This window comes from Perca flavescens, chromosome 21 (genome assembly GCF_004354835.1).
Source record: "Perca flavescens isolate YP-PL-M2 chromosome 21, PFLA_1.0, whole genome shotgun sequence".
NCBI classification, from domain to species: domain Eukaryota; kingdom Metazoa; phylum Chordata; class Actinopteri; order Perciformes; family Percidae; genus Perca; species Perca flavescens.
The window spans coordinates 5,548,287-5,573,148 of NC_041351.1; the positions used below are offsets into that span (position 1 = coordinate 5,548,287).

Consider the following 24,862-nt stretch of genomic DNA (forward strand, 5'->3'; position numbering starts at 1 on the left):
TAGCTACAAGCTAATTTTCATCTGTAGTCCCTGGGCAGAGGCAAAGTGACAGCAGTTATATACAGTGGATAATGAGCATTCCTGCTAATAAGTTCATTCAATATAAAATACAGATAAAATGCAAATACAGCACCTACACACGGATCACCTCAACAGACATGCAATGTCAATATTTACAGTATGTACAATTGTTAGTTTTTTTGTATTTTTAATTTTTTTATTGCCTACCTAAAATTTAAACAGTACCCTAATTTACCAGTTTTGTATTAATGATCACAAATCTGACCGTCTTTCAACCACTTCTTGAGGTTAACTTTAAACTGTTGCAAAGTAACACTCTCTCGAACAACAACTGGCAACAAATTCCACATCCCTGCGGCTTTCACAGAAAAGCAGTTCTGCCCAAAAGTAGAGGACCTAAAGTTAACATAATCTCCTCTAGAAGAGGCTCGCGAAGTTCTAATACCTGCCTCTTCACAAGGTTTCACAAACTTTCTCAGGGACTGTGGGGCCAAATTATGAAGAATCTTGTATACTAAACTAACATTTGAAAACACAACGAAATTGTCAAACGTTAATAATTTATATGTCTTCACAATGTTACAGTGATGGTATGAAAAAGGTTTCTTCTTATACTGTCTATGATCTATGATGGGCATCTTCTGTGATGGGGCGTACGCATAGACATGGGAGTGTGCTTGCGCACGTGTTTACGAAATGTAAACAGTCAATCCATGGTATGGAACCATGGCCTACCCATGAGAACTGCCGCCTGTGTGTGGTGCAGCAGGGCTGGGAGAGGCCTGCACAGCGCCCGCTTACGACCCTCCCAGCTCGGCCTCGTCAGTCTCCTCCCATCGCGGAGAGCTCCGTGCCGAGGAGCAGACTCCCCGCTCGGCCAGACAGCGTGTACTGCTCCGTTAGTCATCGAGGAGCGACCGCCCCTGTATGTGTAGAGACTGACGGGAAGCTGGACGACAACAAGCAACATAAACAAGGTGATTTGCTATTTTATATAGCCTATTGATATAAATTCAAGCAAGATATTGATGTTTGAATCGCTTCCTCTTCGCTCCAAAAGTGATGATGCGGACAATATAAACTCAGCAGAAAAAAAAAAAGGAACGTCCTCTCACATTCAACTGCTTTTATTTTCAGCCAACTTAAGTTAACATGCATAAAACTTTGTATGAACATAAAAAAATTCAGCTACTAAGAACTAAACCGAACAACGTTTCACAGACATGTGACTAACAGAAATGGAAAAATGTCTCCCTGAACAAAGGATGGTCAAAATCAAAAGTCACGGTCAGTAGCCTATGTGGTGTGGCCACCAGCTGCATTAAGTACTGCAGTGCATTTCCTCCTCCTGGACTGCACTAGGTTTGCCAGTTCTTGCTGTGAGATGTTACCCCACTCTTCCACCAAGGCACCTGCAAGTTCCTAATCATTTCTGGGGGGCATGGTTCTCGCCGTTACCCTCCGATCCAACAGGTCCCAGACGTGCTCAATGGGACTGAGATCCGGGCTCTTCGCTGACCATGGCAGAACACTAAAATTCCTGTCTTTCAGGAAATCGCGCACAGAACAAGCGGTGTGGCATTATCACGCTGGAGGGTCATGTCAGGATGAGCCTTCAGGAAGGGGGACCACATGAGGGAGGAGGAGGTCTTCCCTGTAACGTTCTGCAACTTTAGATTTTTGACCATGCTTTGTTCAGGGATGGTCATTTTTCCATTTCTGTTAGTCATATGTCTGTGAAACGTTGTTCAGTTTAGTTCTTAGTAGTTACATTTTGTTATGTTCATACAAAGTTTTACGCATGTTAAGTTGACTGAAAATAAAAGCAGTTAAAAGTGAGAGGAGTTTCTTTTTTTGCTGAGTATATGTGGTAAAATCTCCTGATCAGGTGCTTGTCATCTGCAAACAAGCTGAAATTATTACCAGTTGCCACGTGGATGAATGTGTAAAAAAAAAAAAATAAAGCCTGCATGTTTAAAAATAGTTAATATTTTATGCTGATGAAGCTCAGTTTGTGCAGTTTGATGCAAGTGTACAAATTCTATCATCATTCTATCAAAAAACAGCAGCGCTCTCATCCCTCCATGGGCTGTCCCACAGGAAGGATCCTCTGCTCAGCATCACATTTATTTACCAGTGGAGAGTTCTCCTTACAAACACCCCAGGGGCATTTAGGTACTATGTGCAAAAGGACATAAAGCTGCAGGAGAGAGTGCAGGACGTGAACGAGTAAAAACATGCCTTGGTGGGTCAGATTGCAGAGATATGTGAGGCCTTTTTACCCCACACTGATCCAGTACACACTCAGAGGAGGAAGAGGAATATGAAGGATAGTCTCTCTACATGGCCAAAAGTGTGTAGACACCCCAGCCCTGTCCACATACTTTTGTGTGCTTTTGTTCTGGCCCAGAAGTTTGTTTATGAACACTTAACGCTCTTCTGAATTTATTTCCACAACCCTCAAAGTCTCTTCTAAACATCTAGATGAAAAATATTCTGTCTTTTGTACAAAAACAATCACTTTAAGAGGAGACACTACAGGTAAATAGGGTATTAAAAAAATATCAACTAATAGATATCATGAAACTTTTCCAGTTGATATTCAAAATTACAAAAGCAACTTTATGCAAAAGCAACGGAACAATTAGAGAATTTGCATTTTCCATTTCAATGACAAATACTAGATACTTACAGTAAGACCATCATTTTTTTGTATTACAAGTGTTATGAAATGTTATGTGTATTGAAGAATATATTTGGTAGAAAATTAGTAAGAGAGTCTCAAGCCACTTTGACCTTGCTTTCTCTGTGTCTAAAGGCCTGGGAGTGATAGTGATAAGACTTGTGGGGGGGCAGCTGGATTGGAGAAGCACCCAGTAAATTAATTAACACAATATCAAAATTAACTGGCCAGATACGCAGAGAGAACAATGGTCTAGTGATGGATCTGCGCGAATTGCAGTGGGAACCAGAGGCCTGAACCAGGTGCACCAGGGGCCAGGCCCGAACCAGCACCAGAACCACAAAATCTTCAGTATATATGCAAATGAGGCATTGTCTTGTTAAGTATGTGCTGATATTGATGCATATATTTCCAGAACACAAATGTGAACATTGGATAAAGCAGGTTCAAAGTTCTTGTTTCATTTTTGTTGACATATTGGAGTCGGGTTTTTTTACAAAGGGGATTTTTGGATATCTCTTTTTATCACTCCATAAATCAGAAAATAAGCAATATGCATGGTGACGGAGCAGAGGGACGGCATGGATCTGTGGTCTTTAGGTGTAGATTTCTCGTTGGTCTACAACTAGACATGTTCTCTACTCACTTGTTTCTTTGTTTTTTTGTATCTTTGTTAGTCAGTTCAACAGATACAAAATAGCTAGCTTCAAACTCAAATCAACCAACCAATCAGATTGGCTCCTCACCCCGGTTTAAAAGCATTTCTCAACACACAGAAAATATTGTCTACAGCCATAAAAATCAATTTTCTTCATGTTTTTAGGAATAAAATGTTGTTTGAATCAGGCTGTGAATTGTATATGAACAAAGCCCTGTGTAAAAAGATCCAGAATATAGATGGGAATGAAAGAGGAAGTTTAATTTTAATTTTTACTGTTTATTGATCCCCAGTGGGGAAATTACAATTTACACTCTGTTTGTTAGAAATCACTACACACAGGCCTGAAATACACACTGACATGCTCAGGACCTATTCATGCACAAATGGAGAGATGTCAGAGTGAGTGGGCTGCCCACTGATGCACGTCTTATTAGTTAGGTAGATAACAGACCTTTCAGTAACATTTCCACTTCGTCTTCTCGCCAATATAATAAATCCTTGCTCTTTTCACCATTGTTGTTCTTTCTCCAAAGTATATAAAAATAAATAAAAAATGTGATGTGTGTTGTCAGACGTGTTAATACGAACGGAGATTAGTTCTGCTAATGGAACTAAAACTCTTGTGTGGACGGAGATCGTTTTTGTCTCAAAACGCTGCATAAAAATGAAAACGTAGTAGTGTAGCTGTAGCCTCAGTTCAAAGTGTCAGCATGCTAACATTTGCTAATTAACCCTAAACAGAAGGTACAGCTGAGGCTGATTTAATGTATTTAGTCATACATCAAAATATTGCGCAATTTCAACCAAAGTTATCACAATTAATCCTGAAGGGAACATGAACCTTTGTACCAAATTTCATTGCAATCCATCCAACAGTTGTTGAGATATTTCACTCAAAACTGGGTCAGACCACCGCCCATAAAAACCTCTCACCACTCCAGCTGCTCTAAAACCTGATTGACCAGATTGTTTGCTTTGTCGTTACAGGTTTTCCCCGAATGTCGTGGCATTTACAGTGCCATGGACAGCAAAAGTAATTACACACCCTGCAGAGCTAACACAGGCGCATCTCCTGAACTGCAGAGCAGAAAATGACTCAGAGAAATGGAATCAGAGGGACGAGTGATCGCTGCCTCCAATCTGAGGCCTCTGGGGACCTGGAGCCGGCAGGGGCCGGTATGGAGAAAGTCCACGAGATCAACGACGGTATGGAGAAAGTCCACGAGGCCAACGACGGTATGGAGAAAGTCCACGAGGCCAACGACGGTATGGAGAAAGTCCACGAGGTCAATGACGGTATGGAGAAAGTCCACGAGGCCAACGACGGTGAATCTGAGGAGGGTGCTCAGGGAAATGAATGCAGAGACTCCGCGCCTGTAAAGGGAGAAGTCACAGCTCCAGATGGCGGTTGGGGCTGGGTGGTGCTGGCCGCCACCATCATAGTCCTGGCTCTGACCCTGGCGTTCCCCTCCTGTGTGGGAATCTTCTACACCGACCTGCAGAATGAGTTCCACGCCTCCAACAGCGAGACCTCCTGGGTGCCGTCCATCATGACGTCAGTGCTTCACGCAGGAGGTAAAGTAGACGGAGCAGGAAATAAACTGGGCTCTGTTCTCCATTTAGTTAAAGGTGCTCTAAGCGATGTTGGGTGACGTCACTTCTTGTTGACGTTCAAAGTATTTTCAAACAAAACGGAGACTAGCTCGCTCCTCCCTCCTCCTCATCCCGTCCCCTCCCCCTCCCTTCTGTGCAATGCCCGCTTTAGAGGGGGCACGGCGGTCAAGGTGCTCATGGCTCCCATGAACTTTCTGCCCTAGTGGCTAATGTGAACAAACATAAAATAATGGTGTTTCATACTTTGGGGCTTTCAGAAGACTTTACAGTATTTTATTTACAAAAACTAAATATTAGATGTTGTTTAATGAAGAAAAATGTTCGTTAGGGTTCTTATAGCTTAACGCCATCAGCAGAGACCTCGCCTCTTTTGTATGAGCTTTTGTCCGTTCCTGCTCCAGTGTGCAATAAACTAAGAGCATTACATCTGATCCACAGGTCCCTTATGTAGCGTGCTGGTGGAGAAACTTGGTTGCCGAGCGACGGTCATGTTGGGCGGCGTCCTGAGTGGGCTGGAAATGGCTGCCAGTTCATTTACCCAGTCCATCACACAGCTCTACATCACGGCCGGGGTTATCACAGGTCAGCAAACATTCAGCAGATTTATTACCCCCAGCTGACACCTGATGAACAACGGCGCTCTACCTGGCCGGCACCGAACAGCAGTTCAACTTTTTATTGTTTTATGCAAACATACAGAACAGCAACAGAGAAATACAAACTGAACAAGAACAAGAACAAAAACCCAACAACAACCAATAAACAAACAGAAATCGCACTTTGTCTAGTCACTCTCCTCTAGTTCTTGTGGCGCTGAGGTCATTAAACCTGATATTTGTGCTGCTGCACTTTCCCATAGGTCTATAGTTGATGATTTAGCTTTGTTAATCCTTGCTGTAGAGAGCTCAAGCATAACTATGTCCAGAAAGTACGCCAACCACTGTTTTATACAAAGCAAGTGGGGGGCCAGTGCCAGTGCCAGTGCCAGTGCCAGTGCTGAGCTATCATTTTCTTGGTCATGGTTGAGCCGGCTAGCCAAATTTTCTTCTGTCTCTCAAGCAGGTGTAATTTAGAGTCGTCGTTAAGTAACAAAACAATCGGGTCAGTAGGAATTCAACATCCTATCACATGAGATATTATTTATGTTGTTTTATTCCAGAACTCATGCACCTGTTCACACTCCCAGACCATGTAGAAAAGTTCCAGTTTGTTCAGGTTGACAGACAATGCAATAGGGAGTTCGAATGACTTTAGAGACAAATCTCTTCTGGGGAGTTAGTATGTCCTATGACATATGTTGAAGTGGATCTGCTGGTGATTTGGGTTGGACATTGGAAAATGTTGTCCCAAACTGTCTCCCAATTAATTGCGTTCCCCTCAGTGCTCAGCTCTCGCTCCTATTTCCCCACTATTGGAAGTTCTCCTATGGACACTTGCATCAGTTTAGCATAAATCCTGGACACTAATCCTGTCACAGGAAAATCAACAAACCATTTAATGACTGGGTGTGCCTCAAGACTGTTTCCCCATGGCACTCCGTAACATTTTAGGGCTGATCTTAAGCGAAGATAAAAGAAAAATTACGTCATGGGGACCTCGAAACTACCTCTCAGGTCTTCAAAACTCAACTTACCTTTCTCATTGAATAGCTGGCCTAAAGTATAAATACCTCTGTCACTCCACTGGTTACAAGCAAAGGGCTTGTTACTAGACATTAAGTGTGCATTGTGCCATATTGGGGTATTCAAATGCCACTTATTGGTATAGCGTAGTTGCTTCTCCACCTATTTAAGGTTGGTCAATGTCTTGGTGATAATAGGGCCATAGGCTAACATATATTTAGGGGTGTGGTCCAGGTCTAGACAATCTCCTGAACTCCAAACTGAATGTCAGAATGGGAAAGAAAAGTGATCTCAGCAACTTTGAGCGTGGCATGGTTGTTGGTGCCAGATGAGCTGGTCTGAGTATTTCACAACCTGCTCAGTTACTGGGATTTTCACACACAACCATTTCTAGGGTTTACAAAGAATGGTCTGAAAAAGGAAAAGCATCCAGTATACGGCAGTCCTGTGGGTGAAAATGCCTTGTTGATGCTAGAGGTCAGAAGAGAATGGGCCGAGTGATTCACTGATTGATTGACTGGGCAGGCTGGTGGTGTTGGTGGTGTAACGGTGTGGGGGATCCCTATCACCTTCAGAACTGCCTTAATTCTTTATGTCATTGATTCAACAAGATGCTGGAAGCATTCTTTAGAAATGTTGGCCGATATTGATAGGCTAGGGTCAAACACGGTATTAGTATGGTGTTCCTAATAATCCTTTAGGTGAGTGTATATGAATATTGATATTCTATTTATTCCAATAGACATTTTAATCCTATACAGTGCTCCTTTTAAAATAAATTGTTTAAGTCAAATTACTTTATGACATTTATGACTAAATTGTACTCGCCAAAGTAATTGCTGAGATTGCAAACAATCGGTCAGTTTAGCTAATGGACGTTGTTCAAAGGTAGATCTAAAAAGTAGGTAATAAGGCTTCCTTAACGAAAAATATGGTAAATACAATACAGTAATACTAATTTTGAACTTTCATTTCCAAATGGCGGACTTCCTCTTGCATAAAGAGTATGGTTCTAATGAGCTTTTTTGTACGTCTTGACATGCTACATATGTGTACCACGTTTTGTTAGTCTACGTTAAACGCACTGCAGGGGTTAAATATTTAAAATTCTGTAGGGGGCGCTAGCGAGCCATTTTTGTGTGCCTATTCCCGAAACCCTTAAAATACGTACATTTTCACCAGGCTTGATGCGACCGCCAATTTTGGTGAGTTTTTGAATATGTTAAGCCCCTCAAAAAGCCAATTAATTTGGCGGGAAAAAAGAAGAAGAATTCCTTCAGTTTCAATAGGGCATTTGCCGCTGTCGTACTGCACGTTTATTTTCTATGCATAGTTTTTTTAAATCAATAAACACATGTTTACCTCTGATGTTGTATTACTCTGAATGTCTTCTTCCGTCGTTACAGGACTTGGTTTCTGCTTCAGCTTCCAGCCAGCGGTGACGATCCTCGGGCACTACTTTGTGCGTCGCCGTGCGTTCGCCAACGCGATGTCGTCTACGGGCACGCCGCTGGGACTGTGCTTTCTGCCTTTCCTGGGTGACTACCTCCACACAGAGCTGGGCTGGAGGGGAAGTTTCCTTGTTTTGGGGGCCGTCCTGCTGAACTGCTGCGTGTGCGGAGCAGTGATGAGGCCCCTGCAGCCCCCCAAGCATCGCGGCCAGCCGCTCTTGAACCACGGACCCCCTCCGCCCGAGGAGGAAACTGAGAGGACGGAGAAAGGGAGGATGAGAAGGATATGGAGCTCTTTGGGGGCTTCTCTGAGCAAACACATGGCCTTTGATCAGCTCTGCCACAACACACGTTACTGTGTGTACGCCATAGGCATCACCTGGATGATGCTTGGGCTAGGGGTGCCTTTAATTTACCTGGTTCCCTACGCCACAGCTAACGACATGGAGCAGAGCCGGGCCGCGCTGCTGCTCGGCATCCTGGGTATGGTTAACATCGTGGTGCGGCCGCCCTTCGGCATCCTCTTCAGCATGTCATGGTTCAAAGGGCGTCACATTTACGTATTTTCCGCTGCTCTGCTGGTCAACGGGCTCAGTAACAGCATCTGCTGCATCGGTCCCAGCTTCCCCGTGCTGCTGGCTTATGTGGCGGTCTACGGGCTGTCCATGAGCGTGGTGGGCTCGCTGATGTTCACTGTCCTCATGGAGATAGTGGAGATGAGCCGCTTCCCCTCAGCTCTAGGTCTGCTCGCCATCATGGAGAGCGTCACGCTGCTCATCGGACCTCCGCTGGCAGGTAACGTACAAAGTTTTAGAAATGGAGAGAAGAGATCTGGTGGGAATGTGGGGCACACTATCTTATAATCACAAAGTCTAGATGGATTTAGCCTCAGCTGGTTTTTACAGGCAGATTGGAGATTTAGGTAGTTAAATAAGTGGATGGTGAAAGGCAACATGTAGGATTTAAAGTGTGACGTCTGTGCTTGGAGGCTTGCCAATATTCATGTTAACAGACTAGCTAGCGCTAGCTAACACTGGGAATGTAACAGCCAAATGGGGGTTTACGGCTAGCTTAGAATATGCAAAACCAAAGTTGCTGAGCTGACAACTGGAAAATATAAGGTAGCATGTACAATAAATGACAAGAATCTGGAAAACATAATTAATGCAATAACTCTGGTTTACCATGGAAGACTGTTCTCAGACTAGCTAGTGTTTGCTAACATTAGCAGCTAAAGTGGGGTTTACAGCTAGCTTAATGGGTTCGGGTTAGGGTTAAAAATCCGACAAGAGTTAATATTTATCAACTGTTTGGGTCAAAATGATGACTTTTATTTGATCACAGCACTCATACACTCACACAAAATACAATGATGGGTGAGAAACCCATCACCATTTATTGATAATTTGTCTTGTTGTTGTTGTAGGAGTCCTGATCGACAGAACAGGCCAGTACTTCCACGTCTTCTTTGCCTGCAGTGCCGTCGTTGCCTCCTCCGCTGTGTTCCTCATGGTGTCATTTTGCTGGCTGGATAAAAGGGACAGCGAGTTATCCAAGCAGGGTCCACCCCCTCGACATGAACCAGCTGTTGACTTGGCTCCTGGCTGTCAGTACATCAGCGTTCCCACAGAGGGAGACAAAGACAAGGCCTCGTCTAACGGGGCATAGGTATGACCAGCCTCTGAACCAGCCATAGACTGTTAATATTAATGTACAGTCTATGGAACCAGCTCTCACCATGTGACACTGCTTTTAACACACACTCGCACTGCCTCCCTGGTGGCTGAAACGGGTAATTGCATCTGAACTGTATGATTAAATGGAATAACTTCCAAGCCAGCTCATCCTCAAATTGATCTATTGCAGATAAACTGTCTGAAAGCAATAAAGCTATAGTCGAAAATAACAGAGGTTATCTATGCAAAGTAGTTGATGTTGATTTATATTGATTGTTAACCGATTCATGATGCATCGTTACATCCCAAGACCTCAGTAATTTCCTAAGACAGCTGGACACCAAATGCCACTCAAACAGGAGGAAACAGCACAGAGGAAGATAAGAAATATAATTGCTAGAAGATGCATTCATTGTTGGTCTTTTAATATATATATTAATTTCTATATATTTTTGACAATAAGACAAATATAAAATATCAATTCAATTTCAATTTTATTTATAGTATCAAATCATAACAAGAGTTATCTCAAGACACTTTACAGATAGAGTAGGTCTAGACCACACTCTATAATTTACAAAGACCCAACAATTCCAGTAATTCCCTAGTAATCACTAGACTTAACCTTTAATTATCAAGTGTTACAGTAGGCCTTTAATCTGTCACAACAGGATATAGAAAATGATTGTGTTTTGACATCTTTAATATCTTCAAAGTAGGGGAATGTATTTTCAATTTGTTGTGAAGACATTGAACACAGCATGCTGAGTATCTTACATCAGTGTTGATGAGTATGTGATGCTTTAGATCATTATCATTCACTGTCACATGTACAAAATGAATATATGTTTAAGCCGTAATTACTCATGTTTTTCAATGTTAACAAGCTTTTTATTCCTAATGGAACTGTGCCTTTTTTATAGAACCGGTGCGTTTACAACCAGAGGATAAAACCAAACCCTTTCACGAAGACAGAAGCAGAAGATTTCATGTTGTGAAACATTGAATGAGAGGAATATTTCGAAGACACTGAGGAGTTTTATGACACTGTAACTGAGTTTACCTTCAGTCCCAATCAAAGATTGTACTGTATGTGACAGATGTATCTTTTGATAAATGAACATGGAGACTATTTTATGTCATATGTGACTGAAAGTTAAATACACATTTCAGGTATGAGCTGCAGTAAATAAAAGTGTAACCAGAGGCTCCTTTCTGCAATGAGAGGTTGTATTAGCTGCTTTGGGCCAAATTATATTGTTATTATAAATGCTTCATTTATACATTATGATCAGAGGAAAAATAAATGTTTGAATATCAAAGTTATCTTTGTTGTGTGTTTATGGAGTTAGAATCATGCCAAAACCTCACACACACACAAAATGTGTTTTACTCACGCCCAACGATTCACAAACAAACTCAGTGTGGTTTGCAAATACAAAACATCATTCACGAACTAATGCATTTTGTTCTGCAAATAAGAAACCTACCTATCAAACAAATACAGTATGTTTTACACATACAAAAACGTATTTCTTCAATGACAAAAAATATCCTGCAAGTACAAACTAAAATCTTTCAAGTACAAAAAAAAAGTCTTTCAAGTACAAACTAAAATCTTTCAAGTACAAAAAAAAATCTTTCAAGTACAAACTAAAATCTTTCAAGTACAAAAAAAAGTCTTTCAAGTACAAAAACAATTCTACAGGTGGCACTGTTAAGTCAATTTAAGCCTGCCAGGACCATAGATATATACACGCGGATTTTTTTAAACGTTATTATGGTGCATAACTTACTGGAACAAAACTGAGCAACGTGTTGTTGCTGATGACAAAACCACTGATTATATATATGTATATTGAAGCGATGCTGGTGTTAAAGACCCGCTGATCGTTGTCTGATTCTCTGAAATTAATGCCGGCATTGCATTGTGGGAAATCGGCTTTGCATGCGCCCAACTCTGATCATATCGTGTTCTGTCTTACAGCCTACTGTAATATTTCACCAGTAATAAGACCAAAATAATATTATTAAAGTAAAGAAATGCATACTATGATAATATCTACATATATGTTGCTAGATGTAGTATTATAGTTAGGTAACTGAAAGAAATCCAGCATGTTGATCTTGCTTCGTAGTAGCCTACAGGCTGCCGGTCTCACAGAGTTCTGTGAAATGAACACGGCCCCTTAACTCAAAATCTGTGGCAGTTTCACAGATTTGCCGAATATTCAGTGACGTGCCCACAGATGCGATGCATGTAGGTCAATGACATCATCATCCGTGGTCTATGCACAGGTTCCCTGATCACAGCACGTTTATTTCTGTACAGAGAAGCTGTATACAGCTTTGCTATAATTGGTATTTTTAGCCCAATAACCGCTGTTTTAATCAACATTTATTCACCAGATCTTATCATGGTTTAATTGTATTTCTTTTAATGTTATTATTTCGGTCTATTTCGGCCAGTGAAGCTGCTTTGTTGTTTTGATATTTTTTGAACTATAATACTACATCTAGCAACATATATGTAGATATTATCATAGTATGCATTTCTTTACTTTAATAATATTATTTTGGTCTTATTACTGGTGAAATATTACAATAGGCTGTAAGACAGAACACGATATGATCAGAGTTGGGCACATGCAAAGCGGATTTCCCACAATGCAATGCCGGCATTCATTTCAGAGATTCAGACAACGATCAGCGGGTCTTTAACGCCAGCATCGCTTCGATATACATATATATAATCAGTGGTTTTGTCATCAGCAAGAACACGTTGCTCAGTTTTGTTCCAGTAAGTTATGCACCATAATAACGTTTAAAAAAATCCACGTTTATATATCTATGGTCCTGGTAGGCTTAAATTGACTTAACAGCGCCACCTGCTGTTGTGGAGTGTAAATTACAGGACATTTGTTAGAAATACGTTTTTGTATGTGTAAAACATACTGTATTTGTTTGATAGGTAGGTTTCTTGTTTGTAGAACAAACCAAACCACACTGAGTTTGTTTGTGAATCGTTGGGCGTGAGTAAACCACGTTTTGTGTGTGTGTGTGTGTGTGTGTGTGTGTGTGTGTGTGTGTGTGTGTGTGTGTGTGTGTGTGTGTGTGTGCGTGCGCGTGCGTGTGCGTGCGTGTGTGTGAGGTTTTGGCATGATTCTAACTCCATTAATGTTTTTCATATTTAGCTGTCCCGCCCTACTGTGCCTTACTCTGGCTCTGATTGGCTTACCGTAATCTGACTAACCAATCCAACCAACGAAGGCAACGTACTAGCCAATCAGAGGAAGAGGAGGTTGGGTCATGCCTTCGCCATCCTAGGAAATGCAAACTTGCACAGCTGGCTGTTAATAGCCGTTGAGTCTGTTTACGAGAGTAAAATTGGAAGCTCAAGTTTAGAAAGTGTCAGATGTACGACAAAAACAGAAAATTAGTTCATGAGTGCCGTGTTTGCATATCATGTGTTATCTCTTTGTTTCTGGTGTACGGGGTTGCTACAGTTGAACCATGCGTCACCCAACAGAAAGTAAAAGTGAAAGTGAACCAGCTCACTGTAACAGTAAGCTAACTGTCGACTGTGAGGGGAAATACACGGTAAGTCATCCAAATTAGGCTCGATAACCTCAAGTTTAACAACATATTAACGTGTTACAGGTTTGGTTAGCTAAATGTTAAACAGGAGCAAGACCAGAAGCGACCCTAAAATGTTATTAACAAGTGTTATTAATAGTTTAAGCTAACGTTACCTAACGCTACCAAAACCTACAGAAAGCCTACAAAAGAACTGGCTTCTAAAATAATGTAACGTTTTGTAGGTCGTAAAAATGACCGTTATAACCGGTTATAACGCACAATCTTACAGGTATTAGTGATGTTTGTATGGACTTCAGTGGACTTGGATGCTGCTGAGGTCCCTCCGTACTCTCTCACTAACTGTAACAGGACTCACATGTACATTTATATTCTCTGCAACTTTGGCAAAGTGCAATATATATCTTTTTGTACATATAATTTATAATAACCCCCATTCTGCACATCAAATGTGCACACTGTATGCATGCACGTTTAATAAAGGGCATACTTTTTGTTTACTTTTCTATCTATTCATCCATCTATCTACATCTAAAAGTCTAGTCTAAAAGATAGATAAAAACATAGATGGATCTAAAAGGCTAGTCTAAAAAACAGATGGATAGATAGATATCATTTACAGATAGATAGATAGATAGATAGATAGAGATATCTAAAAGGCTAGTTTAAAACTACTAACACTACTAACAGAAAAGTCAGAATATAATGTTTGTGTGTTTTACTCAGGCACTGTTGATTAAGTTCAATTTTGAGCTACTTTGCTTGAATGTTTGTATTTTATGCTACTTTATTCTTCTACTCCATTTCAGAGCGAAATATTATACTTAAGTACTGTAACTTAAACGTAAACGTAACAGAAATATGTGTCTTTCTAGGATCCGCTTAAACCTCCTGCAGTCCCATCGTCCAGCAAAGGAAAATGAATCAAGTGTCAGCATGTGGATTATTCCTTATTCTGTTAGACGCTGTGCTTTGTTTGGCACTGTGGGCCGGACTGGTGCTGCTGAAGTGCTCCAGTTGTGGTGGACTGGCAGGTGTGTGGGCCTTTGCGGCAGCAAAGTGGGTCATTCTCCATGTTTTCACATCTGTACTGACGGATGGGAAGCCCCAGGCTGTGCTCCGCAGGTTTGTGGCACTCCTCTGCCTTCTCTCTCCTGTGTTTGAAAGCGGACGGATCTTTATGGCGCCTCCCTCAGAGGCGTACACAGGACCATCTCCTAACCTCAGCATGCTGCTCCTGGGCCTCATGTCCTCGTCGCTGGCCTGTGTGGTTTGGGAAAAGGGCCTCTGTGGTGATTCAACGAAGAAAAAGGACAACACTAAACAGGAAGCCTGGCCGCTGCTTGTGAGGATGCTGAAATACTTCAAACCAGACACCCTTTACCTTATTGCAGCTTTCGGTTTCCTCATCTTAGGTGTCATCTGTAAGTGTGAAATGTCGACGTTCTACCGAATATTTCACATGGTACACCTGCATATGCCTTCTTACCTTTTGCAAATTGACTCCCTTGTATTTTCAGAAGAATCCAGAAACTTTTAACGGATACATTTTTTAAAAGTGTAAACTTTCTTGATGTCAACAAAAGACCAAAACCAACAACATGTTATTCCGTCTTTCAATACTTTCTAACTCCCCCACCCTGTCTGTAGCACTCAGCCCCAAGCCCATTGGTTTCACCTGATGTAAATCTTTTAAAATGGGTCACAAATATATAGTTTAATTGTTAGAATATGCTCAGAAATTTCCTAAAACAGCTGGCCAATGTAGTTTTTTAGCAAAAGTTACTCAAAGCGAAGTTAAAAAGTGCAATTGTTTGTATCCATTTGAAAGTAAAGCTTACATCACAGAAACATTGTATATTTTCCTGTTTACCTAATCCGTGTCATCCATCTTTCCTGACAGGTGATACATACATCCCATTGTATCAGGGGTACGTCATTGATATGCTCAGAGGTGAACTACTTCAAACCAGCTTCTGTTATGCCGTTGGACAGCTGGCACTTGTCTCTCTTGGAAGGTAATGAGATAACGTGTATATATTCTTGTCCTTTGTGTTTTAGAGAAATGTTATTTGTTTCAGTGATGTGACAAATAAACTGTCATTTTAAATGTCTCCATCCAACAGCGCTCTGTTCTCCAGCTTTAGAGGAGGCCTATTTATGTACACCCTGACCAGACTGAACAAGAGACTGAAACATCTGCTGTTTCACACCCTCCTGCAGCAGGAAGTGCACTTCTTTGAGGAGAACAAACCTGGTGAGAACCACATAGTAAACATGTTTGTTATTATGTTTCAGGGATGCAGTGATTTACAGAGTCACGAAACCCTCCTATTTTTTCCACATAGACTTATTTTCCAGAGTATGCTACATGGCCAAAAGTATGTGCGAGATGTGGTATAAATAGGAATGGATCAGGACATTGTGGCAGTCCTCCTTGTTTACCCCTGGTAACCCTGTGGTTTAACGTCACAACACTATAAACTGTGGGTTATTCCTGCAGGAAAAGTCTGCAGAAATGAGGACATACTGTACGTCGGAGAGTGTTCATAAAGGGGTCCAAAGGTCTGCAAGAGAGCCCTCACAGACTTGATGATTTTGACAGTGAAACGACCCAAGTTTCAAGGTTGAAAGCACTTAATTAGAAGTTGCTTTGGATAAATTCATTAATAGAGTCATGGAGAAGTTCTCTCAGTGCTGATGTTTTCACTGATAGGTTGGGTATGAACTTTCCAATAAAATTGGGTCAGCTAAATTACATGTAATGTAATGTAACCCTAAACCCTCACAAACTTAACAGGAATGCACCTCAAAGTCTGTGAGTGTGGATATCGGGTTTTGGCCAATGTGATTTTGAAACAAACACAAACTGTTGACACAAAGTTTGAAATAAAAATGTATGAGTTATCTCCATAATATGTAACACACATTGAAACTGCTCTTGAATGGGGCCTTTTCTCCCTTTCACCACTCAGGACGTCTTTCCTCCCGCCTGCACTCGGATGTGGACAGGATGGGCCGTACAGTTGCAATGAACGCCAACGTGCTCGTCCGCAGCACAGTCAAAACCTGCCTCATGCTCAGAGTGATGCTAGGCCTGTCCTGGGAGCTCACTGTGCTCACCTGCATAGAGATGCCACTCTTGGCCATCCTGCAGAACAAATACAGCACCTTGTCCAAGGTAGGTGTGAGGAGACTGACCCTGGACTACTCTGAATAGGCATCGGGGGTTGTATAGTGTTTTTGCTTTACTCACCATAATCACAAGTATTCAGGGACATTTTGAATCATTTTTCTGAAAGATGTGTAGTCACTGACAATGTAGTTCATTAATTGTATCTAAGCATCAGCGTTCAGGATGTCAATAGGTCTGTCTGCTGTTGGTTTCTCTGGCTTTTGCAGTCCTTCAGTCGGCCTTTAACAAGGAAGTATTTTACTGTATATCACAGCTAAGGTGAAACTGGTGCTACAGTACAGTCACAAGTAAGTGGAGCTGCAATGCAAAATGTTACTGATTTGGTCAGTAATTCCTAGATTGAAGTGAATAAATTGTGAATTACTAAATTTGATGTTTGCCTATGTGCAGTTTGAAATCAGAAGGCCATTTTCACATGAATCTGCTGAAGGGGAACTTCTGTCTCTTTGCTCACCTTAAATCTGAGTTTATGAATGAAAACATAGACAAATAATTATTCAAAACAGATGATTTTTTTATGTCTGGAGGGTGATCATCAAGGGTGAAAATAGAATCAAGCCACCTCCTTCCTTTGTTGTCCTCCACTACACCAGACAAGATAAAAATGTTTATATATATATATATATATATATATATATATATATATATATATATATATATATATATATATATATATATATATATATATATATAGTAATACAAAATACATATATTCAAAAAGGGAACAGGCAGGGTGGATTTAGTTATGTATCTTTGGAGAGAGGAGGAAGAAGGAGACAAGAAGAAGGATTACTAAGTTACAGTATGAACAAAATGAGAAACAGTAAGAACATCTGGACATAATTAAGTTCATGATAAACAGTACCTCAGTAGTTGAAGGATTTTGTTTCTCCAAAGCATGAAAACCAGTACAACCTTTAGATGCACTGGAATGTAAGATTTGTGGAACTGTAGTGCAAAATGTGACATCAAAGATAAGAAACTGAGGAAATGATGTGCAGCGCAGGTCAAGAAGCAGACCTGAACCTGCGATGATGTTCTGAGTGCAGCATTAGTCTGCTCATGTGCGTTGTCCTTTAACTGAATCTGTCTTTGTCAAACAGGAGCTGAAAGATCAGATGCAGGACTGCCACGCTCAGAACAAAGACCTGGCCACCCAGACCTTAAGCGGGATTCACACGGTCCGAAGCTTTAAGGGAGAGAAAGATGAACTAAGAAGGTTTAAGGAGTCTCTGGACCGCATGTGCGCTGTGCAGAGACGTTCAAGTATCTACAGCGCAGTCTTCTGCTTAATACGCAGGGTAAGATGGCAGCGGTGTACATCCATGGATCATATGAGAGCAGGAGAACGTGTTGAGCTTTCAGCTCGTTGTATGGCAGCCCATTTCCACCAGCAAAAGAAAAGAAGATATGAAAAGTGTAATTAGGGATAATCAAAATAAAAACATATATGTGGTCAGTACTGGTCATACTATTACTATGAAACTTTTTTAGTCAACATCATATAGGAGGTCCATGTTTTTTACTTACAAGGTTAAATATTATAAGAGACTTAGTCATAATTAAAAATAATGAGTCAGATTTTGACATTTGAAGACAGAATTGTGAAATAGTAACGCAAAAGTTAGATTTTTGGTATTAAACATACGAGATACAAAGTTATACTTTTAAGATAGTCACAATAAGTTAAATCTTTTAATCATTTAGTCAGAATTATGCTATAATAATTTAAACCTTTGAGATAACAAGTAGTAGAAGTACTGTATACTTCATAAGTATGTCATAATTGTGTCTATCCATGAGTATATATTTGTCATTTCTAACATTTTTATATCTTTTAGAGTTATTTAATATCTTTTTCTGGCATACATGTGTACTGCTCCAATAATGTGGAAAAACCTTTCTGTTTTCTGGCATGTTTTAAAAAAAGTAGAACTAAAATGTGAGTAATGGTCTGTTTCCATGTAGCTGGTGACTGTGGGGATAAAGATACTGATGCTGGTCCAGGCCCGCGGGCTCATCTCGTCGGGTCACCTCAGCATCGGTAGTCTCGTCTCCTTCTTATTGTACCAGAAGCCCATGTCAAACAATTTAAAGGTGAGCTGCGTTACACATATTCCCCACTGCAGAATAGCTTCTAATGTATTTGAGTTGTGAAATATAAAATGCCTGTTGTTGACGAAGATAATTTATTTTTGTCACAGGAGCTTATGTACTGCTGCGGAGATACGATGTCCACAGTCGGAGTCATCTCCAAAGTGTTCAGTTATCTTGACAGAACACCAAAGTGTAAGATGGCGGGAGAGTTAGCTCCTGAGAAGCTGGAGGGAAGAATTGTTTTCCAAAATGTCACCTTCACGTACCCCTCCTCTTCTGAAGAGAAACCAGCTCTGAAGGTACATTGTGTCCTACAGCATTATTATATTTAGAATGGGGTTAAACATTAATCCAGGTCATCATTAACGTGTTTTGGACAGTCGGTTTCTATAGAACTTCGGCCAGGACAGATGACCGCCCTGGTGGGTCCCTCCGGCAGTGGGAAGACTTCCTGCGTCAGCCTCCTGAAGAGGCTGTATGAACCTCAGGGGGGACAGATCCTGCTGGACGGAGAACCGCTGCACCATTACGAACCCAAATACCTTCATCAAAAGGTACAGTTGCCTCGATGGAAGGAGGCTTTAATCGCCGCAGCAAATACATTTAATTACTTTTTCTATTTCATGTCTTTTTTTTTTTTTTTGCTGTTGTAAGAGAGTAAAGTGTATTTATATAATATTCTTTCCATATCAGATGAATTGTTTCACAATAAAAGCCAAAAACGAGAAATAACATACAGACACAATATAAGAGTAATAAAAAAAACGCGTCAAGAAGCTGGTAGCAAAATGGCTGCACCATCGCTGGCAGTTCACATCTTAACAAAATAGAATATATGTATTTTGTTTAATTGTTCAATCATGCTTAATTTTCCATCAAATGTACAATATATACATTTTCATACAATTACTTATTTTTTTAGCTGTATATAGCATTTGTACACATTATATTAGTATAAAAAAGGCATTAATATATGCAAAATATATAAACATTTTTTGTTGGGTTTATGTGTGTATATATATATATATATATATATATATATATATATATATATATATAAAATAGTAATTGAGCCAAAGTATTTGACAAAATAATGTTAAAAACAAAACAAACCGGACGTACAGTTTGGGAGGTTTTGTGCTTGTGAGAAACAACAGTTCAGTTGCTTTATTTGTGGATACATTGCTTTTTGCACCAAATGTGCTCCATACATAAATTCCAATCCTGACAACTAGCACTGCACTAATACTAGTGTGTGTTTCAACTTCATGTTTTTAGATGGCCCTGGTATCCCAGAATCCCGTGCTGTTTTCTGGTTCACTGAAATACAACATTGCGTACGGCCTGAAGGACTGCCCCATTGAGAAGGTGAAGGAAGCTGCAAAGAAGGCCAACGCAGACAACTTCATCTCTAAACTGGAGAAGGAATATGACGAAGGTACAGAGTGGGGATAGATATTTAGACGTACATAGATATATATATTACATTAATAACATACAAGACTCATTAAATCACCAATCAGATCTGAATGCTACAAATTCACTTTTCCTTTGTTTGTTTTTAATGCTATCCTATTTAGGGTGAAGTTAACTGTCTAACACCATTGCTTTTGTTGTTGTTGTTATTTTCCATTTATTGCCATTAAGGTGACTTAGTGTGTACTTTTTGTTATTTTAATAGTTTGCAGGAGTAGTCTGCTTATGTTCTGTATTTGTACTACAGTATGAGGGCAACTGGCACAGGTTTTTAATTGCAATAAAAAAAATTACAGCTGCTTTCTTTTCAGTTTATGCTTGAGACATTTTTATAAATAATGCTTAGCTTACATCAACATTGTAGGACAAGCATGAAATAGATATATAATAATACCAAACAGTGGCTGTAACAGACACTGAAAATACACGTCTGCACAATAGAAAGAATTACATAAAATAATGTGTTTCACAGATTCATTTTGTGTAGCTAAAACCTGTACAGAGAGCTGCACTGTGTTCTGTGTAATAGAAACTGTAACCGACATATTCTGATATGAAAAGTAGTTAAATATGAACTTTTAACAGACAACGGTCTATCATCTGAATACTTTCTTCTTTACAGATATAGGTGAATGTGGTGGCAAACTTTCAGACGGACAGAGGCAGTGCATCGCTGTTGTCAGAGCTCTGGTTCGAGAGCCGCAGGTCATCATACTGGATGAGGCTACCAGCAAACTGGATGTTGAAGTGCACCACGCTGTAAGTTAAAAAACACGGTCATAGCCACTGATGACACTGATCTTAACAGGAGCACACGCTCAGTCATTACACTTTCTCCTTTACAAACAGTTATTCCTATTAACGATGGCTCTGTTCCATTTAAGTGTCCCAGTAAGCCATGACAGTGTGAAAGCGAGTCGGCATGCACAATACCAGCACCCTGACACTCAAGCTGCTTAAAGAATTTCAGCCATCATTCATGTTATTATTTATCTAGTGCTTTTTCTACTGTGACATGTCAAATATATCCAACATAAAGAGGCCTAAGACACCTGATCTGAATTATTGTATGCTGCTGCATGGCCTCCATGAGTGTGGGGTTATCTTGTCTGCAATAAGACAACTTGCTCTATTAGACCTGCATCTTCCATTTAAAATAAACAACTTGTGAGAGACGTTATAAGAGAGACGTGGTGGGGGAAACCAGAGCAAAAAATGCAGTAAAACATGGAACTAATAAATTAAATTATGAGTACAGCTATAACATCAAAAAATGTTTTAAAAGTATTTTGAATCTGTTGGTTTTGGCTCTTTGAGGTTTAAAACTCTTCATGCAAAGAAATGGAAGCTGTCACACCGAACTGTTCTTTCTTTTACAACAGTTAAAAGAAAAAACAAAATACAATGTACAATTTTTTCCGTTGAGTGTCTTTGCTGCAGGAAATCATTTAGCTTATCAGTTAAGCTAATTTGCTTCTTCAGGACTGCGTGGGGGAGGTCTGATCACATTTAACCGTCTGTGATCTGGCAACAGAAGCCAACAATCTCGCAAACTGTTAAACTGCTAAATCCTGGTGGGTTCTGGTTGTTGAAACACAGACAGAAATGTGTGAAATAACACAAATTGTTGTGTGTTCATGTAGGACTCCATTGCCTCAGGGCGTTGAACACAAGGTGTAAATGCTGATGTCGGTCTGTGTTTGTGTGGTGCTCGGCCCTCTAATGCAATCTGCACACTTTGGCCACATTCCTAAACAACCAACTCCACCCTCCACTTCTTCCTGTTAGCTGCCATCAAGCAGCTACAGTCAATCAACAGAAAAATAATCCGCAAACGTTTTGATAATTGATAATTAAATTCATTTTCAAGCAGAAATGCCAAAAACCTGTTTTCAGCCTCTCGAGTAAGATGCTTTTCTTAGTTTAATATCATTGTACATTGAATATTTGGGGTTTTCTTTAATTGTTCGCCAGACAAAACACGACATTTGAGAATTATTAAGAATAAAATATACATTTAGTAATGTTAAAGACAAAATTTAAACATGTAAATATCTGTCAAATGTACACAGTATATACTTAAGACCATCATCATATCCACCAACCTCAGATATATAAGCAACCTGTTATATTAATAATTGTTAATTTATTCCAGCAGCATTTGCACTTTTGCATTGCCCTATTGTTTTACTGTTTAAATTCCTCAGAGAGCTGTGTGTGTGTGTGTGTGTGTGTGTGTGTGTGTGTGTGTGTGTGTGTGTGTGTGTGTGTGTGTGTGTGTGTGTGTGTGTGTGTGTGAGATGTACGATATACGATGTATGCATATACAGTTTTTGTCGCTGTTTTTGAAGTTTGTCACCTTTTTTCAAAGTTTTGTCGCTTGTTTTGACCTCTTCTTGCCTTTCTTCCTTACTTTTTTCTACTGTCATTTTTTTCAGTTTATTTTCTGCTTTTTTCAAATTTTTTGTCACTTTTTTCGAAGTTTGTCACTTATTTGAATTTTGAGTTTTCCAGGTACAAGAATGTTGTTTAGTAAATTTATCGCTGACATCGCTGTATTGTTCATCTTTATATAGACTTTTTTTTTTTCTACCAAAAAATATTTGCGCTGGTCAGGGGGTACATGGCTTAAAAAAACTGTTCAAAGGGGGAACATTATTGAAGAAAGCTTGAGAACCACTGCTTTAGAGCAACAAAAAGCCGAAGTCAAATTCCCTGTATGTGTTCACACTTACTAGGCCATTAGTCTTGCATTGCCAGACCTTCCTTCACAGCGCTGTGGAGGAGGGTCTGGAACATTTGTACGTTCAAAAGTAGTTTTAGTCGTGCAACAGAAAACTCAGATTGGACAGATAGTCTAGCTAGCTGTCTGGATTTACCCTGCAGAAATCTAAGGAGAAGTTAACCACAGTCCTCAGAAATCCACCGGAGTTTATAACGCCAACACAGAGAAGGTGAGGGACATCCGGCTGAAAATGAGGGACCAGAATATCCGTCAGCACTGGACTCTGAGAAACTTGAATGGATAATTTTTCACAGTTTTCTGAAACGTTATAGACTAAACAATTAATCACGCAAATAATTGATCATGAAAGTAATCGTTAGTTGCAGCCTAACGAGCCGGGAAATAGTCTAGAGGTTTTTCATGCATTTAAACCTCATCGTCCTCCAGATAAGTTTATATAAGTCGTCCATATACAGCTGTAACTTGGAGTTTGATTGTTGGGTTGTGTTACAGGTGCTGCAGGAGGTTCTGGCTCGTGGGCGGACCGTCCTGGTGGTGACTCATCAGCTGAAGACTGCGGAGAAGGCGGATCACATCGTCTTCATGGAGAAGGGAGCAGTCGTGGAGGAGGGGACGCACCAAGAACTCATGGCCAAGAGAGGAAGCTACCATCGTCTGAAAGAGGAACTGTTCTCTTAACTCATCTGAGAAGAGTTTCTACATGAATGTTAGATGCAGCAAGTGATTTGAAATATTCAGCCCGACCTGGTAACCCGCCTGTTTTTCATCTAGTAAGGATTCATCAGTCGAATCATCTGCGGTAGGAAGGATGTGGTGTGTTCTACATGTTTTGATGTCGTCACGGACAGACAAAGGCGACTTTAGAAAGAACCGAAACTCTAACGCTGTAGTGAGCTGAGACATTATGAGTATTGTTTTATAATGCAGTTTTGTATTTTGTAGTATTTCAAGGTGTGCTAGTTAAACTCTAGCTGAAAAGCAAACACTGTGGCCACGAGTGATAATTCTCACATAATACTAAATCATAGTAGAACAATCAGTAACATCCGCTATACAGCAGTGTATCTCTAAATGTTGCTACAGCTAGCTACTTCTCTACCAAACCATGTAATACTGAAGCCGCAGAACCATCGAGTGTATCTAATTAAGCCAGGCTTTGCTTTTCTTCATTTGAGAGGAAGAAGGGTTTTTGTGACGAACACTTGTAGTAAAAGGATTTTTCCACCACTGACTTTCTTTTGATGATATTTGATAAAATAATAATAATAATAATAATAATACATTTATTTTTTATTGCACTTTTCTAAACACTCAAAGACGCTTTACAGTTGTGGTTACAAACAAACCAAAGGTACGTAGACAAGATTACACGACAGACAAAAAGAAAAGGAAAACAGGTGCATGGACGAGCACAGGCAAAGCAGGAGAGGGGGGCAATGAAAAACTGGGAAAAACCGGGAAAGTCCTTTAACAGGAAAAAGCAAGTTCAAAGAGGTGGGTTTTGAGAGCCTGTTTGAAGGATGGTAGGGTGCTTGACTGTTTGGGGAGGGCTTTCCAGAGGCGTTGGCGTCGGTGGACCTGAGGGAGGCGAGCGGTAGGGTTCGGCATCGTTTGGATTTTAACGATACTGATTCCAATTCCGATTCTTCCTTTTGGATTCCGGTTCTTATCGATTCTCGATTCCGATTCTCTGAGGGGTGGAGTTGAACCGGGTCACTTGCCTACATTTACAAATAAGAGGAAAGTTTTATTTTGATTCAACGGTGGTTTGCAGTTTTACAGCTTTTTCAACGTAAAATAAAGCCAGACTAGAGCGCCGCTTACTGTGCTCCAAGGCTGCAACGCAACAAGCACCTGGCTGCTACGGAAACCCAAACTTGCGCATGTTAAATTGGGAAGTGATGGTCGGATCCTCCAAACGATTCCAAAACGATTCCAATACAGAAACGATTCCGATGGAATCGTAATTTTTGAAACGATTCTGATTAGGAATCGGTTCTCGATGCCCAGCCCTAGCGAGCG

General features: G+C 40.4%; 2 protein-coding genes across 3 annotated transcripts; both read left to right on the forward strand.

Moving 5' to 3' along the window:
* The first annotated feature begins 4,687 nt into the window (after positions 1-4,687).
* On the forward strand, positions 4,688-10,934 carry LOC114548706 (monocarboxylate transporter 6). Its single transcript, XM_028568733.1, is given in 6 exon segments — positions 4,688-4,791; positions 4,794-4,940; positions 5,418-5,561; positions 8,008-8,847; positions 9,479-9,720; positions 10,652-10,934. Coding segments are annotated over 5 exon segments (1,398 nt in total). The 5' UTR covers positions 4,688-4,766; the 3' UTR covers positions 10,652-10,934.
* Positions 10,935-13,056: 2,122 nt separating this feature from the next.
* On the forward strand, positions 13,057-24,640 carry tap2t (transporter associated with antigen processing, subunit type t, teleost specific). 2 transcript variants are annotated; one of them, XM_028567490.1, is made up of 12 exons: positions 13,057-13,328; positions 14,201-14,749; positions 15,229-15,343; positions 15,452-15,582; positions 16,301-16,506; positions 17,625-17,822; positions 18,490-18,618; positions 18,726-18,917; positions 18,999-19,172; positions 19,897-20,056; positions 20,717-20,853; positions 23,333-24,640. In XM_028567490.1, the coding sequence occupies exons 2-12, from the start codon at positions 14,245-14,247 to the stop codon at positions 23,516-23,518; spliced, it is 2,133 nt and encodes a 710-aa protein (XP_028423291.1). In that variant the 5' UTR covers positions 13,057-13,328; positions 14,201-14,244; the 3' UTR covers positions 23,519-24,640. The 2 variants fall into 2 exon arrangements, with proteins under 2 accessions (XP_028423291.1, XP_028423290.1); XM_028567489.1 differs by having other exon boundaries at positions 19,897-20,052; positions 20,713-20,853.
* The last annotated feature ends 222 nt before the right edge of the window (positions 24,641-24,862 follow it).

What these genes read in the sequence shown, in the direction of transcription:
- tap2t (XM_028567490.1), top strand. Translation starts at nt 14,245, where the DNA reads ATGAATCAAGTGTCAGCATGTGGATTATTCCTTATTCTGTTAGACGCT. An exon ending in GCACTTGTCTCTCTTGGAAG is followed by an intron (nt 15,344 to 15,451) that starts GTAATGAGATAA and finishes TCCATCCAACAG; the next exon opens with CGCTCTGTTCTCCAGCTTTA. An exon ending in GGAGAAGGAATATGACGAAG is followed by an intron (nt 20,057 to 20,716) that starts GTACAGAGTGGG and finishes TCTTCTTTACAG; the next exon opens with ATATAGGTGAATGTGGTGGC.